Source organism: Lepisosteus platostomus, chromosome 3 (genome assembly GCF_059453375.1).
Source record: "Lepisosteus platostomus isolate fLepPlt1 chromosome 3, fLepPlt1.hap1, whole genome shotgun sequence".
NCBI lineage: Eukaryota > Metazoa > Chordata > Actinopteri > Semionotiformes > Lepisosteidae > Lepisosteus > Lepisosteus platostomus.
The window spans coordinates 63606460-63623798 of NC_142613.1; the positions used below are offsets into that span (position 1 = coordinate 63606460).

Here is a 17339-nt window from a genome sequence, read left to right on the forward strand (position 1 = left end):
ACAATTAGACTCCCTTTCGCCACCACAATGTGTAACCACCCCTGGATGATGTGATGGCAGCCCAAGTGCACAAGTATGATCAATACGCATCAGCAATTGGTGGAGAGGAGTGATGAAGCCAATTCATAGATGGGGATTATTAGGAGACCATGGTGAAAATTTGGCAAGGCCACCAGGGATAAAACTTCCTTTTTTTCGAAAAATGTAATTGGATTTTTAATGACCCTAGAGAGTCAGGATCTTGGTGTTATGTTTCATCCAAAGGACAGCGCCACTTTTTTATAGTATTGTGCCCCCATTACTACTGGGGCATTGGGATCCTCAAAGACTGCAGGGTGTTATCTACTGGTCCCAATAAGACCTCTTCCTGCAGCAACCTTAGCTTTCCCAGGAGGTGTCCCATCCAGGTACTGGCCAGGCTCACACCTGCTGAGCTTCAGTGAGTTGCAGGCTGATGTACAGTAGCTGCTGGCATATCAGAATTAAAACTAATGTAGATAAAACAAGTTTTTTAGTGTGTCACCAACCTGTATATGGAGACATTTTCAATTAGTTCATTGGTGTCCGTATCTGTCAGGATGATCCCTTTCGGAGAAACTGTCAAGGTTACTTTCCGAAACTTTTTTGCACTGGCTCTAGCCTGACACAAGAAACAAGAAAAAAGAGACTATTTTAAGTGCAAAACCAAATTACTGATTATGGTACAGTATTACTTTATTGGACAGTACACAGTATTATTAAAATTCAATATTTTGAAAAGGTTCATAACTTTCAATACCTTGATGAGTAACAGAGATGCACAAATGTTTTTTTTTTCTTTTAACGAAATAGAGAGATTATTTCTATTATGCTCATATGCTGATAACAGGAATATTTTTGTAGTAGGTATATGTCTATTCTTTTAGACACTGGGGTAAAAATGCAGATTTATATAACAAGGTCTTTCACAGTTCCGTATAAAAACTCAATAAACATTTGCCTGAGTATGTTAATATTAAGGAAAAAATGTCTCAGATAACATCACACATTTACAATTGCTATTTGCACAACAGCCAAAGCCAAGATGCTGCAAAATCTATCATGCTTTTAATAGATCACAGTCATACTTGGAGACAGAGATGGATGGTCATTTGTTGAAAATATCTATGCAAGTGCATAACCTACTCTCTTATTTAACTACTGTATATTCAAGTTCACCTTCTTTACAAACTAATATTCATACATGACAGTGAGAACATACTGTATTTTCATGGTACATTACCCACACTGAAGTTTTGTTAAAAGACTAGGTGGTATTATACTATAATCACAGTAGCACCAATGCATGAAACCCATGTCCTTCAGAAATTTGTGTAGTGGATGCTGTTTACTAAATGCAGCCCGTGAAACCATTTGCAAAAGAAGTCTACTTAGATAAAGAACTATTGGGATATCAAAGATTTTTTTAAAAACAGCTTTGCACCTGCAAACCTTCCCCCACCCATTCTTACCACTTTCTACAGAAGCACCATTGAGAGCACCTTGACCAGCGCTATCACTGTTTGGTTTGGGAATTGCAACTCTTCAGACTGCAAGACCCTGCAACGAATTGTGGAAACAGCTAAAAAATTCATTGGACCCTCCCTCCCTTCCATTTCTGTCACCTATCACAAAACGCTGCGTATACAGGGCCTCCAGTATAGTAGATGACCCCTCCCACCCCTCCCATGAACTCTTTGCCCTCCTATCATTTAGGAAAATAAATGATCTTCCCGCAGGCTGTCAGGCTCCTCAACACCCTGGAATCTACTTGCACCCACCCCAATTCCAGAAACAGGGTTTAAATACCCCCAGTGTGTTGTGTATATTGTATTATGTATTTGCCTTGTAATTTGCACTATCTGCACTTTGAACTATGTGTATCCTTTCTACAATTTCTATGTCAGTGTCCTGTCTGTCCTGCCTGTACTTGCACCTTGGACTAGGAGAAACGATATTTCGTTCCATTGTATACTTGCATATGGCTGGAATGAAAAATAAATGTGAACTTGAAATTGATTTCATCAAGATCTTTTTTTTTCAATTCCAGTTTAACCAGCCTGTGAGGTAGTAAGAGGTGGCTTTAAGAGAAAGCCAGCTATTAAGGATGAAAACCAGGATAAAATGGTTTTATGCTGGGCTGAATCCCGTAATTGGCAGATGGCAGAGGGTTTGAGACTCCATATAAGGGAAAAGAGCAGATAGGAATGGCTGTGTGTGGAACTGGCCACTTCCCTGGGCCAAACGAGACGTCTTTAAGAACAGCCAGAAAGGAAAGTATTTCAGTCTGTGCCTAGGCTCCAGTATGGAAGAAAGAGAGGGCCAAAGGATGCTCTCATTAGCAATGGGTGACTCACAGGCTTAGGGGTCTCAGCAAGCAAGGAATGACTGAGAAAATAATTTCAGATATACTAAGAGGCATCACAAGTGCTAGGCAGGTGTGCTGCATGGTAGTTTGTTAACCAGGCTTAACAGGGTTGAAATGCACTGCTGAAGAACAGGGTTGGACAGCTTCCATGAACAACTGGAAGAGTAGGGCAATGCCTTGAAAGGTAGCAGAGCATTTTCTCTTCTTAGCTGACAATGAAGGGTGTCCAGGTACCATGAGTCCTCACAGGCTATGACAACAGCAGACAGGTATGCAGTCTCAGAGAGAGTAAGAGATGTGAAAGAGGAAAAAGGACCTGCTGCTGTGTCATGAGCACTTGCGTGCTTGGTTGTGCAGTGTCCTGGCCAAACAGGATCAGTTGGTATTGCCACATAATGAAGAATGTTTATGCTTGTGAAGTTGTTTGAGAACAGTATACACTTTTGACAAGAGTAAAGAGTTTAAAGAACAGAACTGATTGAGTTAAAATGATTAGTGAAGGAAATTAAGAAGCGTGATTTGGTGACACCAAGTGAGTGGGGTTCAGCCCTAATCACATTATGAACTCCTTCCTGTTCAGAATGAGGGGGCAAAAATAGTTTGTTTTATAATAGTAGTTTACATTAATAAAGACAAATGAGGTAAGTTTTCTGAGGATTCTATTTAAAAGAAAAAGTACAGTGCTGTAAATACTGTAGCACCCTCGCCTGGCGTTGCAGCCGAAGAGCACCCGGCTGGGGTACATGGCAAGGGGCAGGATGGGAGTAGTAGTGGCCAGGGGGGGTCTAGGAGAGCCAGTGGCCAGTGCAGCTGACCAATTGTGGAACCGGTGTACACAGTCGTGAGATCGCCCGGACTCATATACTGTAAATACTTTCCCTGGTTTTGCACCCCTTTTATACATGTACCCCATGTCCACCCTATACCTGTGTAACTGTACCCAATTAGACCCCAGTGTGTTGTACCCTGTTTGCCTCTCTCTCTCTGTTGTGGCTGCTGTGCCTGATTCATATCCGATTAATATAGTGTTCTCAGTTAAAAAGAGCCTGACTTTGTGTGTCTATCCTCACAGAACCTGTCACATTACAATACATTTTGCTATTTCACATCTTGAGGTAATGTGTTTTATAGTTTTAAAAACAACTTAATATGAATCATAAAATTCAAGCAGAAATGTCTATTCAGTGTATATATATTTCTGTTTCACTATAGAAACTACAATATCTGTCACTAAGAGTATCTTTATCAGCACATACTGGTATGGTATTAAATTACATCGTACATTATACCAGATAGAGCCGTACGAAGCACAGAAGACATAAAATAGAAAAGGGTACGCTTGTCACAAACTCAAGATGTTGATTATCTTTTTTGAACCATTTTCATTTACTTTTCTTCCTTTTTGGAATTTGATTTTCTTGAATTTTATCCACACCTGTACATTATTTGACCACATACAATGTTTATAAAGCTTTGCATGGAGATTTGCAGAAGTATATCACTATATTATAAATACATTTCTTCATGTTTAAGTGATGAAAAGCTGTAAAAACTACAGACAGCTACATACAACAAAACAACATACAACAAAGACAAAATTTAACATGTTAGAATCCAGTTCAAAAGCACTCACTCTTTCGGAAAGGATCCTACAGATGTTTTTGACACGCTTCTTGCATTAAGAGTTTATTTTTCTTATTGCATTTGGTCACAAATGATTTATGGCGATGTAAATAATGAACATTTTATAATGCAGATCAAATTAAAGAAACTAAGTACTGCATTGGGGAAAAAACTTTTTTTATCAGAAAGGAAAATGTTTTTAAAAAGAGAATGCAACTGGGAGTGAAATTCTAACATTGTTTTAATTTTACAATGAATTTGTCAAAGACAAGTGGAATCAAGCACAGAGTTTCAGGCTGGGACCTTAGCCCTGGAAGCAGCGCAGAGTATTATGGCTAGTGTAGAGGAAATCAGTTCCACGTACTACTGTCTGATTATTGGAGAAAGCAAGAGACCTTGCTTTTTCATTGTTTCTGTAAAGATAGTGGTGTCACAAAAAAGTAGTGGTTTACTATTTTTAGTTAATTCTATGCTCAGGATGCCACAGAGCTGTGGACGTTAAATAAATCCTCTGTTTTGAATTCTTCTACTTAGATGTAATTTGCGGCAATAAGAATCACACTTCTACCAGATGGAAAGAACTTCTATAAATAATTCACCAAAAGATAACAAATTCAGCTTCTAAGATCTAGTTTTTTAAGTATAAAGATTAGAATATTACCTTTTTTTAAATAAAATTCACTATCCATTCAATTTGATTACATTAACGTTTTTAAAGTTGTATCTACAGAATTGACAGTACAGGAAAATGGTGGATGATATGTATGCTATGTGTTCATTCCACATTCCGATCATACAGATGCGCAAGTCGTGATTGTGTGCATTGCAATAGTACACGAACCACACAGATGTGTAAAGAATTAAAATGCATAAATGCTACATTGTGTAATATGGCTTTGTTATATTTTTTTCATTTATCATAGGCGCTGATCCTTTCACTGCTTCACAAATTCTTTCCTTGTCCTTTACGATTGTGGATACTGTCGAATGAGAAAGGCCAAAGTCTTGTACGATTGTTGATACTGATTTTCTGTTTTCATGCTGCACTATTATGTTCACTTTCATTTCTAAATCTACTGTCTTTCGCTTTCGTTTTTTCCTAACAGCACCACCAGACCACTCACTTTTTGGCTTGCTAGCCATTTGCTTGCTAACCACCTTAACAATGACATCTGGCAGAAAGGTGTCGCACAGGCTGATGATGTCATCAATGTTAGATGTTATGACCGAACGCCAGGAAACAAAAATAATATGCGAGTGGTCGTAAGTCGCATATGTTGTAAGGTGGGGACTACCTGTAGTTTGCGTTTAACTCACCAGAATGAGGAAATGACAGTGCAGGTCAGAAATCAGCACTGTCACATTTCCTAAAAAGAATCCCCAAAACTCTGATTTAGATTTTGAACACTGAGCTGAACAAACACTGTCATTGAACAAGAGCAAGCACGTTCAGTGGCAGTCTCGCAGGCGTCAAGTAGAATGCATGTGTAGCGTGGAATGAATGAGAAACTTGTAAAGTATGACATAGGCTTCAAGCTTGTGTGAGCAAGTGGTAAGTTCCCAGCACTGCCGAGTGCATAACACGTCTGTCTGCTAAGAAACTGGAACCCCAAGTGATTGAAAAAATGTGCACAGCTCCATGTTCAGCAAGGGAGCTTTTATGCTTGGGGAAACAAAAATGTGAGATCAGAATTTAGCCTCCACCTCACTTTCTGTTCAAGAATACCACAGAGTAAAATGATAGCAAGGCCCCCCTAAAATGCAAATTAGTTGTGACATATGTATGCAATAGACTATATTACCAGACTATGGGGTAATATACCCCATGGGGCAGAGCGGTGTATCTGTGGCTAAGGATCTGCGCCTGTGGTTAGAAGGTTGCCGGTTCAAATCCCGCAGCTGCCAGAGGAATCCTACTCCGTTGGGCCCCTGAGCAAGGCCCTTAACCCCAACTGCTCCAGGGGCGCCATACAATGGCAGACCCTGCGCTCTGACCCCAGGCTCTCTCCCTGTCTGTGTGCCTCATGGAGAGCAAGCTGGGGTATGCGAAAAGATAATTCCTAATGCAAGAAATTGTAAAGGGTTAATAAAGTGATGTTAGTTATATAATAGACTATACAATACACAATAGTACCATGATAACTACAGTATATAACACAACCCTAATGTATTACAAAACCCATCAACTAAATAAAATTGCAACCCTACAGCTGTTTTTTTTAATTTGGTTCTTGTCTTCTCAAGGAAACCTAACTCCACAAGAGGTACAGAAAACACTCACCATGGAAACTATCCTTCTGATAGCTGCTGAAGCCATCTCCTCCCCCTTGGGCTGTTCCACAAGGGTCATTCCCAGGTATTTCACACTGAACGCCATGCCTTCCAGAAGAGTCTCTTTCGTATCTGTCCAGTTCTCGGGAAGTTCTGAAAGACAGTATTCATCAACACTCTAAGTGTCATACAGAGCATTCAGTACAAACACGTAGTTCATTATAGTGTTTGTTGTAAGGGTACATCATATTTATTTTAGATTGTGCTGAAACTCATCCATACTGAGAAAAATAATAGAACATATCAGCATCATGAACAGAGAGTGCTACTTTTATAATAACAGGTTCATGCTGTTTGTGACAACATTAGTGTGAAGAAGCCAGGACAGGTAGGGACACTGTGGACCTGGGTTCTTGCACAAGACCTCAAATGCTGGAGACCTTTGCTCAGACACACAGAGAGACAGTCATACAAACAGCAGAGATCTGAGCCAGTGCCAAAACCAGAAGCATGGGGTACAAGGCAAGAAGACATCCTGGATCCTGGGTGTACATACAGAGACAGCTAGAGACACTGATCGGTGTGATATAAGAAATCTATTTAAATGATACAGCTTGATGTCATTAGAACTGAGAAACCGTTGCACCCAGAGAGAGCCCACGCAGGCCTGGGGAGGACATGCAAACTTCACTCTGCTGTGAGGCAGCAGTACTAACTGAAATGACACCATTCCATTCCTTAAATTCATTAAAAATTATTAAGTATTATTGAATTTACTTTTAGCAAGACTGAGTGTCACAGTAATATGTGTAACAAAGTTAAAACACCTCATTCTTCTGTCAAACTGGTAAAACCTATAGCCATGATTTCATTATTTTATAATCATGATTTCAACTATGACGTATACAGTAACCGATTAAATCAAGTTGTCAAATTCCATATTGGGAATGATTAATTTTTTGGTGCATGGCTATCTTATAAAGACTGAACTCAACGCACTTAGTTGGCTTTAGGTGTGTACAAGGTTCTTGTAGAATTTGACAACCCCACTAGAGGAATTAAGATATTTTCAAAAGAGAAAGTTTGAAGAGATCTAAAAGTGATCACAACTTGATTTTTGCTTTGACATGTTGTTTATATGCTATCTTGAATAATTATAACCAAAGGGGGGACAGAGATCACACTCAATAATTGTACTGTGCCAGAGTCCTCTGTTCTGCCATCTGTTACACAGAATACCACCAGCTGTTTTGTAGAAAACAGCAATGTATGGTACATTTTGTATAGAATTTGAACAAATAACAATGATTCTACCTTGCTTACACCCTTCCCTGCATCGAGCAGCAACCAAATCTTATGAGAGCTTACATTCAAGTAAGACTGAGCTTGCGGTGTTTAATAATAAATATAATTTATCAGCAGTCACATGAACAATAGTTTCTTCCATTTTGTTTCAGTGCTGTCAAAAGTAGAACTCTGTAAAAACTGTGTGGGTGGAGGAGAGGTGTGGAAAAAGAGACATACATAGAACACAATGGCATTTAAACAATAACTTGAAAATCCAAATGATGTATTCAACGTTCACTGCATACTTCAACAATGTTTTACATTTTAACCTAAACATGTAATTTTAAATGACCAAAATGAAGAGTTATTCTTTCAGTCTTTCTGAGCTTAAGCAGATGAAAACCTTTTTGTATGAATTTACATCCAAGATTTTATGGGTTATCTGACATTTACAGTATTTGACAGTTGACGTTGACCAACTCAGGCACTTATTTGCCAAAATAGATTTCAGTCCGACCTTTCATGTCATTCTGAGAAAAGCATTACCCTAGAAATCCCCCCAAATAATTACATATTAAATAATTTCCTGTTCAAGTAATTTAATTTTAGACAAAAATAGAACAGAAATTATACCTCATAGATTGCATTATACAAGTAAACCAACTATCTGAGTAGTATTTTACAGCTAAAAAACCTACAGCTCAGAGGTCCCTATAAATGTTGTGTGGTGATCCATAATGCCTTAATAGAAAAGAGAATGAGAATCATTTTGAAGCACGTTTAAGTTGATTAAAATAATATAAATATGACTAGATGCCTTTTCTAATCTATTCATACTGCATAGAAGAAAGAGCAGCAACATATCTTTGTTAAATTAAAACTAAGTCTTCTCTGAGTAAAAACAGAAGAAAAGCAACACATGGACTATCTGTTACACGCAGCTACTTAACGGTCTTGAGGGACCTATCAGAACTTCAGCAGCCCTGTAGTCATGAATTATTGAGCACAACAGTGTAAGTGCTTCAGGCCACCCACAGCAGATTCAACACAAGAGCTTGGAACTGTCATGACAAAGAGCAGGCTATAAAGCATAATTATTAAATACATTTTAATGCACTAAAAAAAAATTGTATGAAACGGAAATGTTGTTTTCTTAAAAAAAATTAACATTAATGGAAACATTAATGTCCAGCAAACACTCTTTCTATACTTTCTATACTCTTTCTATAAATGTACCTCTGGAATGGCCTGAGGGCTATCACTAACTACAAAGGACAAATGGGTGTTATAACAACAGCTGATGTTTCACTGCCTGACCAACTAAACAACTTCTATGCCAGGTTTGACACTCACAACATGGACCCTTCACGCAAAACGCCCAGTGAGCCTGGGGAATTTGTGTTGCAGCTGTCTGAACAACAGGTACGGAGAGCTTTCGGCTGCCGGTCCTGATGGTGTCCCCTCCTGTGTTTTAAAGGCATGCAGAGCACAGCTGGCCCCCATCTTCACTGTAATATCTGACATGTCACTATCCCTGTGTACTGTCCCACTGTGCTTCAAGAGGATTACTATCGTGCCACTGCCTAAAGCAACCAAGGTGTCATGTCATATGGCACTCATGTGGCATGAAGTGCTTTGAGAAACTGGTGATGGGACACATGACCAGTATTGTCCTGGACTCCTTGGACCCCATGCTGTATGCTTATAGGAATAATAGGTCAGTACGATGCTGTCTCACTGGGCCTTCACACTACTCTTGAGCACCTGGACAAGAAGAACACCTATGCCAGGATGTTATTTATTGACTTCACCTTAGCCTTCAACACAACTGTGCCAGGCAGGCTGGTGGTCAAACTCAGGGGTCTGGGCCTGCAACTGGGTCCCTGACTTCCTGACAGGCAGACCCCAAGTGGTGAGGATTGGAAATAAAACCTCATCCCCTCTGATCCTCAACACAGCCCCCCCCCAGGGCTGCTGCAAGAGCCCACGGCTGTATTCTCTATTTACATATGACTGTGTTGCTAGATTTAACAGCAACCGCATTATCAAGTTTGCTGATGACACCACAGTAATCGGTCTTATCAGCAACAATGATTAATCCACTTACAGGAGCAAGGTAGCAAAGCTGGTGGAGTGGTGCCACAACAACAACCTCACACTTAACATTGGCATTACTGTGGACTTCAGGAGGCACGGTGGGCATCACACACCCATCCTCATTCATGGGGCTCCAGTCAAAACTGTCAGCACCTTCAGCTTCCTCAGCCTCCAGATCACTGAGAGGCTGAGCTGGTCAGAGAATACTGCTGCCATCCTCATTAAAGCCCACCAGCGCCTTCACTTCCTGAGACAGTTAAGGAAGTGGGGATTGAGCAAGTCAACACTCTCCAATTTTTACCGTAATACGATAGAGAGTGTGGTATTACGGTGTGGTACGGTAGAGCCACATTTCAGGACAGAAAAGCCATAAAGAGACTTGTGAGGTCCGCTCAGAAAATCACTGGGACCGAGCTACCTTCCATCGACCGGCTATATCTCAACCGCTGCCACAACCAGGCTTGAGCTATACTTCGGGACCCGATTCACCCTGGCCATGATCTGTTTTCACCCCTGAAGGAGGTTCTGGTAGAAGGTATCGCAGTATCAGAACCCTGACGAATAGATTCAAAAACAGTTTCTTCCCCCAAGCAGTCCACATCTTAAACAGCTAAAATTAGTACCTGCACATATTAGCACCTGCACTTTAAGGTACTGCACTGTTTGCACTATGTCCTGTCTTGGCTGTACTATAACATCTATTGTCTAAATTTATTGTCCATGTCTGTTTGTCATTTGTGCCTATTTTGTTTTCTCTACTGTTACTGGGTACAGCTGAACTAGTAAGCATTCCAATACACTTGTTGTACATGTATATGGCAAATAAAGAAATCTTTAATCTTGAATCTTTGAAAACAATTTTGAACTAGAAAGTAGGCTTTGATTTGATTCCAAAGGCCATACATTATATGTTAGAAGGGATCTCTTATAATCTAATTTCTTGATGATAAAAATAGTATTCGTTTGCCACTTTTATCGTTCATTATAGTTTTGTGTCACAGTACATTCTACTTAACCTTGCTCCTAATTGTAGAAGCAAACAGAGGCACCTTAAAGATTTATATATTGATGTAGGCAGAACACCAGATAAATAATATGAAATCATAAAATGTCAGAAAATGAATAAATTTCAGCACCAACATCTGCCTTTCAGGAATCCGTATATTCAGTTAGGCCCTTAGCAAATGTATTAAATCTTTAGTAAATCTTTAGCTTTGTACTAAAGTGAGGGATTGTAAATTGAATATGGAGGATGTGGCGATGAACTTTGATTATGTGGATCTTAGCAAGACAGGGTGTGGATAAAGTGCATTTTTTTTCTAAAATAAGCTAATCTTGTCCTGAAACACTGAAATACAGATTTGTAACCAAAACACACTCAGGAAGTTACAACTCCAATATCAAAACATCGGGGTTGGTGTTAACATAAGAACATAAGAAAGGTTACTTGGGCTAGTCGGGGCCCATCTAGCCTGCTTGGGTAGAAGGTTATTCATCCAAGGCTCACATCCAACTCTTACTTGACAGAAGTAGCCAAAAAAAAATCCAAAGTTTATTGAAAAAAAGCCAGGGAGATGGTACTGTAGTTCAATGAGAAATATGTTCACTTGTTACCAAAATGTTATAGTGTAGAGAAGGCAGTTGTGAATTCGCTGGTTAAAATTCTTGCCACTAAAAATATTTTCATGGGATTAGCTATCAATAGGGTTCGCTATAGTTCTTAAGATTAAAAAAGTACTCTAACAAGCACAATAGATTTCTCAAACATTAAAATGGTGCTAAACTGTTTACTCAATCTCATAAAATACAAAGAGATCAAAATACACTATTATTCAGTCCGACACTCTCCTGCTTTTTTATGTTTAACATCTGTTGCCTTATTAGAAAATGTTCTTACATGTTTTTTTGATTTTCCAGTGTTATTCAGAGTAGGAACACTAAAAACTGACAAAATGTTGCTTTTTGTTTTTTCCTCACTTCACAGGAAAATGCACACCGGCAAATACACACTCACATCAGGTTGTACAGTATGTTATTCAATGGATACTCAAACTTATCTGCAGTTCTCAATGGGTGAAGGAGAAACAAAGGATTTTTTTTGCTGGAATCTTTTTTCAGAACACGGCTAGTTACGAATCTAGGACACTAAACTAGATATAAAGTGGGACACGGTCATACTAAAATGAGGTGTAAAATAATTATTTTCCCAACTTTGCCCCGCAGCAAAAACTAGTGCATGCACTCCCACTAGGACCACATGAAAAATGGAAACTGCCAGACATCTCCACCCTTCACGTCCCTTCACAAATGACATCAGAAAGTAGAACAGTTAGAATCTATTCAGTTTGTCATGATTATTTTACCAATTAAAAATATTTTTTTTGGGGGGGGAGAAATAATACAAAAGAGTAACACAATATAGAAAAACAATCCAATTATCTTTCTCCCCTTCTCCAAAACCCTTTCCATGTGGAACCCCACCCTCCCTCAACTTTTTTTTACTTCTGCAAGGCTCATTTTTTGTCTTCTTCACCTTCTCTTTATATGAGGCCTTGTTCGTTTAGCAAGATCCAAAACCTATGAGCCTTGATGTTCACAATCCTTCCTTGACCATGGTATAAGATAAGATAAGATTTATTGTCCCCTAAAGGAAATATTTTGTGGACACATGGTACTTCTGTGCATTTAAATATAATGGACACCCCCCCCAAAAAAATAACATTGCACATCACTCTATTGTACATGTATAGTGGTGTAAAAGTAAGTACACCCCATGAAAAAGTTTGTATTTTTTTACATTTTTGGACAAAAGGATATTTGTTTGTCATTTCAACAATACTGATTGATAAGGGTGATCTAATTAAAAAAATAACATTGAAAAATCACATTTTGTACTTATTTGTACTATTTAAATCAACAGAAATGCAATTTCCTTGTGTGGAAAAAGTTAGTACACCCCTACTTTTATCATTGCATCAAATGCATAAAATTAGACTCAGGTGCACCAAAATAGGTGCAAATGATTAGAGAGTAACTTCGAGGGCACTGCCTTATATACACATCACAAACCTGTGGTCTGGTTTAGTCTTAGCAATTGAGGTGTGCGGCTACATCATGCCAAGATCAAAAGAGCTCTCTGAGGCCCTCAGAAGAAAGATTGTTGATGCTTATGAGTCTGGGAAGGGTTTTAAAGCCATTTCCAAGCAATTTGCAGTCAATCACTCCACTGTCCGAAAGATCATTGTAGTGAAAACCGGTTCAGGGACGCCAAATATGTAATCATAGTGGCTCTCTGAAGGCACCAGTTCTGTAGGGTTTGGGCATTTACTGAGACAATTATTAATTGTAGCAGTAAATCACAAAGTTGATTCTTTTGATGGCTTTAGAATCCAACCATGCGACATAACTCAAACAACGCGCACACACAGGTACTAATACACGAGGATACATTTATTAATACATAGAATATGCATATAAACCTAACAGATCTTATCGAGAGGGTTATCAGAATACAAAAGATATATATTCAATCAGTTACAAAGTGTTACACATCAAGAGGACATACGTTCAGTATATCATTCATTAAGACCGTTTCGTAAAGTGAACTTGGTTACAACTTCTACATTAGATACTCAAACAAGTACATAACTCTTAGGAATTAAATTGATATCAACTGGTTGGGATAACAATTGAATTCTCGAGCTGTAATGCATTGAAGTTGAATACTCATCCAATCTCTGGGGATTCAGATCTCCTGCGGGCACAAAGAAACAGTTGCAGGCTGTTGCTGTCCAATCCGCGCTCTCTGGCTCCGTGCCAGGCTGTGCTGTGCGGCTTGCGACGGTGCGCTGCTGATGCTCACTGTTGGCATTAACTAGCAAAGTTTGTGCACAGGAGAAAAGATGACTGTGGGTCCCAGCAAGTCAGGAAGAGGACTGGTTCGTTCCTGATGAAGAGCTAGTTCTGAATAGTGATTCAGCTTTCCACAGTTCCGACCTGTTCAGGAGGCCTGCTGCTGGTTACTCTCTGGCAACCTCCACTCTAGACTCTTAGAACAAAGGAAAGTTCTGGCACTCGGACACACTGGCCGTTCCGTGGTTGTCCGGGCTGAGTCTCAGGATGGTCAGGAGGCGCGCTGCGAGAATGTCCTGCCCTTGGGAGCCTTCTGCTCCTGGGCCGTCCTGCCCTGGAATTCTCACAGAATTCCCTTTAGAACAGTCCACAGAATCCTCTCCAGAATCCCTTCTGAATCTTGTTTTCTGAATCTATCAGGCTCTCTGTGTTGCCTGTTTTTACCTGGAGAAACTTCAGCTCATTGATTGGCTGAAAGTTCCATGGGCATCAGAGTCCCACGTGGGTTACTCGGCCCTACCAGTCCCTGATTGGTTGATCAAGGTGAGATATGAGTCACTTACTCCTGACACTTAGTAATGCAGTCCAGATGTCCAACTCGCACTCCCTAGACAGATAGGCACCAATGGATGACCATTGATCATGATAGCCAGGCTTAGCTAAGTGCATCCCCCTTTGGGAGCTGTCCTTGGACCTTAAATCACCTTGCATGAATGGTTTCTCTGTGGCTGCACCACAGAGATGAACAGAGAAATGAGGCCTAATTTGGGAAAGCTCAGAAACACTTAATTCTGCCTTATTAATAAGCCTCACCGCTACATATCCCCCCTTTTTGAAGGCCACGAGGTCCCGAGGCATTGTTGCCTTCAAAACAAAACAGAGTTAAGTGATGTCCCTTGCCATTAGAACATTAATCTTAAATGTCTACATTACTCCTCGAGAATTCATACCGGAACCAGCATTGGATACAAACAGGATGAATAACATCTGGAGTATGTATAAACACGGTAGGAGACATTATCTAAGTCTAGGAATTACACATCAGGAAGTTCACTGTCAATATCTGATACCTCTGTAGTAGATATTTGGGGAGAAGTCACTTCCTTTCTTTTGACATGCTACCTTTGACTCATTCATGCTACCCAGAGTACATCTTGATGCGAGAGTACAGCATTCAGAGTACACTGTCAGTCATGATCCAGCTTCCCGGCAGTAGTGTTACAATAACAACAGTTCCTGTTCCCAGCCCCCCGATAAACCACAACACCTGTGTTGGGTATCTGCTAGGGTGATTTGGAGGTTTGTTCCATTAAAGCAAACTAACTACCTGTACCTCTTCAGGGCTTACTGTTTCTTGGATTTCTATCCAATTCCTTAGTGTGGCACCTGAAGGCATCCATGACCTCAAGTTTGGTCTTATATTGTCTGGTTCCAGACCGTACAGTGTTTAGTTACCATGCTGTACTATGGCCTCCTCGGGAACTTACAGGAAAACTATTGGTTAGGTAGCTGCATTGCGGTAGCTGTATCATGCCTGTCACAAGTCATAGTGTCAGTTAAATGTGGTGTGCTTACCAGCCATTTACTTCCCACCTGCTCTTCATGGGGTTCATTAACCTCCCTCTGCCCATTAGTAGCTTTACACCCTTCATTGGTGAATCGTTTAGACACAGCCAATGGATAGCTTTGGTAGCCATACCCATCTCAAGATTTGGAACCGAATTCAATCTTGGATTGCCTTCTGGGTGAGCTATGAGCGATGGGGTTAATGTCACACACTCCTCTACTGAGAAGAGTGGAATCAAGTGGGTTGGGATTTGTGCCGTGGTTAGACTGGCTACAGTGGCACTAAACTCCCTTAACAGGTCTTGTGTCAACATTCTGGCCTGTTGCACACAAGCATATACCCACTGTATAACACCAACAATCATGTCCACTGTTTGGGGAATAAGGTTTAACCCTGTTGCATAGGAAGTTGCCTTTAGGGTTTTCCCTAAGCTTTCCAACTTTTGCTGCTGTTGATACAGTCTGTCACTACCCTCTGGCATCTCTGACACCTGCCTTCTTGGGGCAGTCAGGGTGAGAGTGCCAGTAGCACACAAACCTACCAGAAATAGCAAATGCACAACAGTGGTGGCAGCAATCAGTCCTCCCAAAAGTCTTTTCGGGTGGCTGATCCCAGTCATCTCCTTCTGAGTGACTGTTGCCTTTCTAAGCTGGCGCAGCATGTACATGGTGTCTTTCTCAGTATGCCCTGTGGCATCTTGGGCACCAACATCCTGGAAATCTGGGGAGATCTGACGCAGCGGCTGATGCTGCTCCTCCGTTTCCAGGGCATCTGCTTTTTCGATTTGTTCATGCCTGTGCTCTAGTAACCCTGCAGGGGGCGGTGCAGCGGTGGAGCATGCCTGACCCTCGGTTGAGTGGTCATCTGGAGCACCTGAGTGATCTGGGATTGTTATCCCATTCTCACTGTTCAGGTCCACCCTGCACACTTCCTGATTGAGGAATCCCTCTATCGGCATGTTTACAATCGTTCGCTGGGGGTAGGTGTAGGACACCTGCTCGCTCCCCCCTTCCCTCGCTAGGGGTTCAGGGAGCTGCCCCAGCACTGGGATAGCTAGTTCACTGTCTTTGAACTTACTATCACTCACCAGGCCCATGTCAGTGCAGGCGGGGATTCTGACACCTCTCTTTGCAATGTCCTGCACTGGCAGGCGGGTGACTTTACCATCCAGCTCCAGTCTGGCTGAACCACTGTTGGTCAGACTCAGACTGACAGACTGAGCTGGTGGCTGTAAGAAAACCGGCTCGGCTTTCATTCCCTGTCCCTTCTGGGGGACTGGGTGTGTTGGAAACCCTGCCGTTGAGGCAGGAACAATCAGGTCAGTCTCACTCACTACCTGGTAGTCGTGAGAAATAATGTTACCTGACTGCAGGTTCCCTGGGTCAAAGCAGAGGGAATCGGCATCTGGGATCAGGTGTGTCCACAGCGCAGTAGTCTCAGCGTCCAGCTGGACCTCCTGTCTAACCTGTGAATGTTGCACTAGGGGCACCTGGCGGTGGCCCTGCGACAGCTGCTCAAGCAGATCCTCACTAATAGAGGACCTCTCAGGGCTAAGGGTGAGGGCTACATCACCAACCTGCTCTCCTGCCATCTGGATCCCTTCCACCACTGCAGGGTGGTGGTCCTGACCCCTCTTGGGTGCCAGGGTGCACAGGGAAAGCTCCTTTTCATCGCCAGGTGGGGAGATCTGCTCCTCTTTAGGGACGTAAAAGGTGTGTGCTTTACCTGGTGGATCAGGCGGCTGCTTGGAGCACCGCTCCTGTGGCAGGGAGGCTGTTGTGACCTCAGCCGGGACACGACTTCCCTGTATATCCGGGGAACAAGGAAATATTTTTATTTCTTGTCCAGAGGGAACAGAAGGAATCTGTGCATAGGCTTCTGTGTTCGGTGGGCACTGTGTGAGCACAGTCTGCCTCTTGGCCCCCCTTTCCTTCTGTACAGAAGGCTTAGGAGCCTTGACCTGTTTCCACACTTTGCCTTTCTGGTGATCCACCAAAGGTTCCTCTCTGAGTCGCATGCCCTTTTCTTTTTCTACCCGTTTGAGCTTGCCGTGTGACATCAAAAACCTTTCAACCTCAGTGTCAATCAGTGTCTCACTGGGTAAGACATCTCCCATGGCAGCCTTGAGGTAAAAGCTTCTTGCTTTTCCTCTGTGTTTTACTGCCTGCTCTGTGACTTCAGGGGTGGAGTCAGCACTCACTTGGGAGTGGCTGAATTCATCCAGGCAGGAACTCTTCCGCTCAATCAGATAGACTG

The 17339-nt window shown here is 41.5% G+C and overlaps 1 protein-coding gene across 3 annotated transcripts in view; it reads right to left on the bottom strand.

Moving 5' to 3' along the window:
* LOC148675256 (low density lipoprotein receptor adapter protein 1) overlaps positions 1–17339 on the bottom strand; it is a 66497-nt gene that overhangs the window by 21118 nt on the left and 28040 nt on the right. For all 3 annotated transcript variants that reach the window (XM_088626404.1, XM_088626405.1, XM_088626407.1), the window contains exons 2-3: positions 6291–6433; positions 528–640 (exon numbers count right to left, since the gene is read on the bottom strand). In XM_088626404.1, the coding sequence (XP_088482530.1) occupies positions 528–640; positions 6291–6433 (256 nt within the window). The remainder of the gene's footprint in view (positions 1–527; positions 641–6290; positions 6434–17339) is intronic.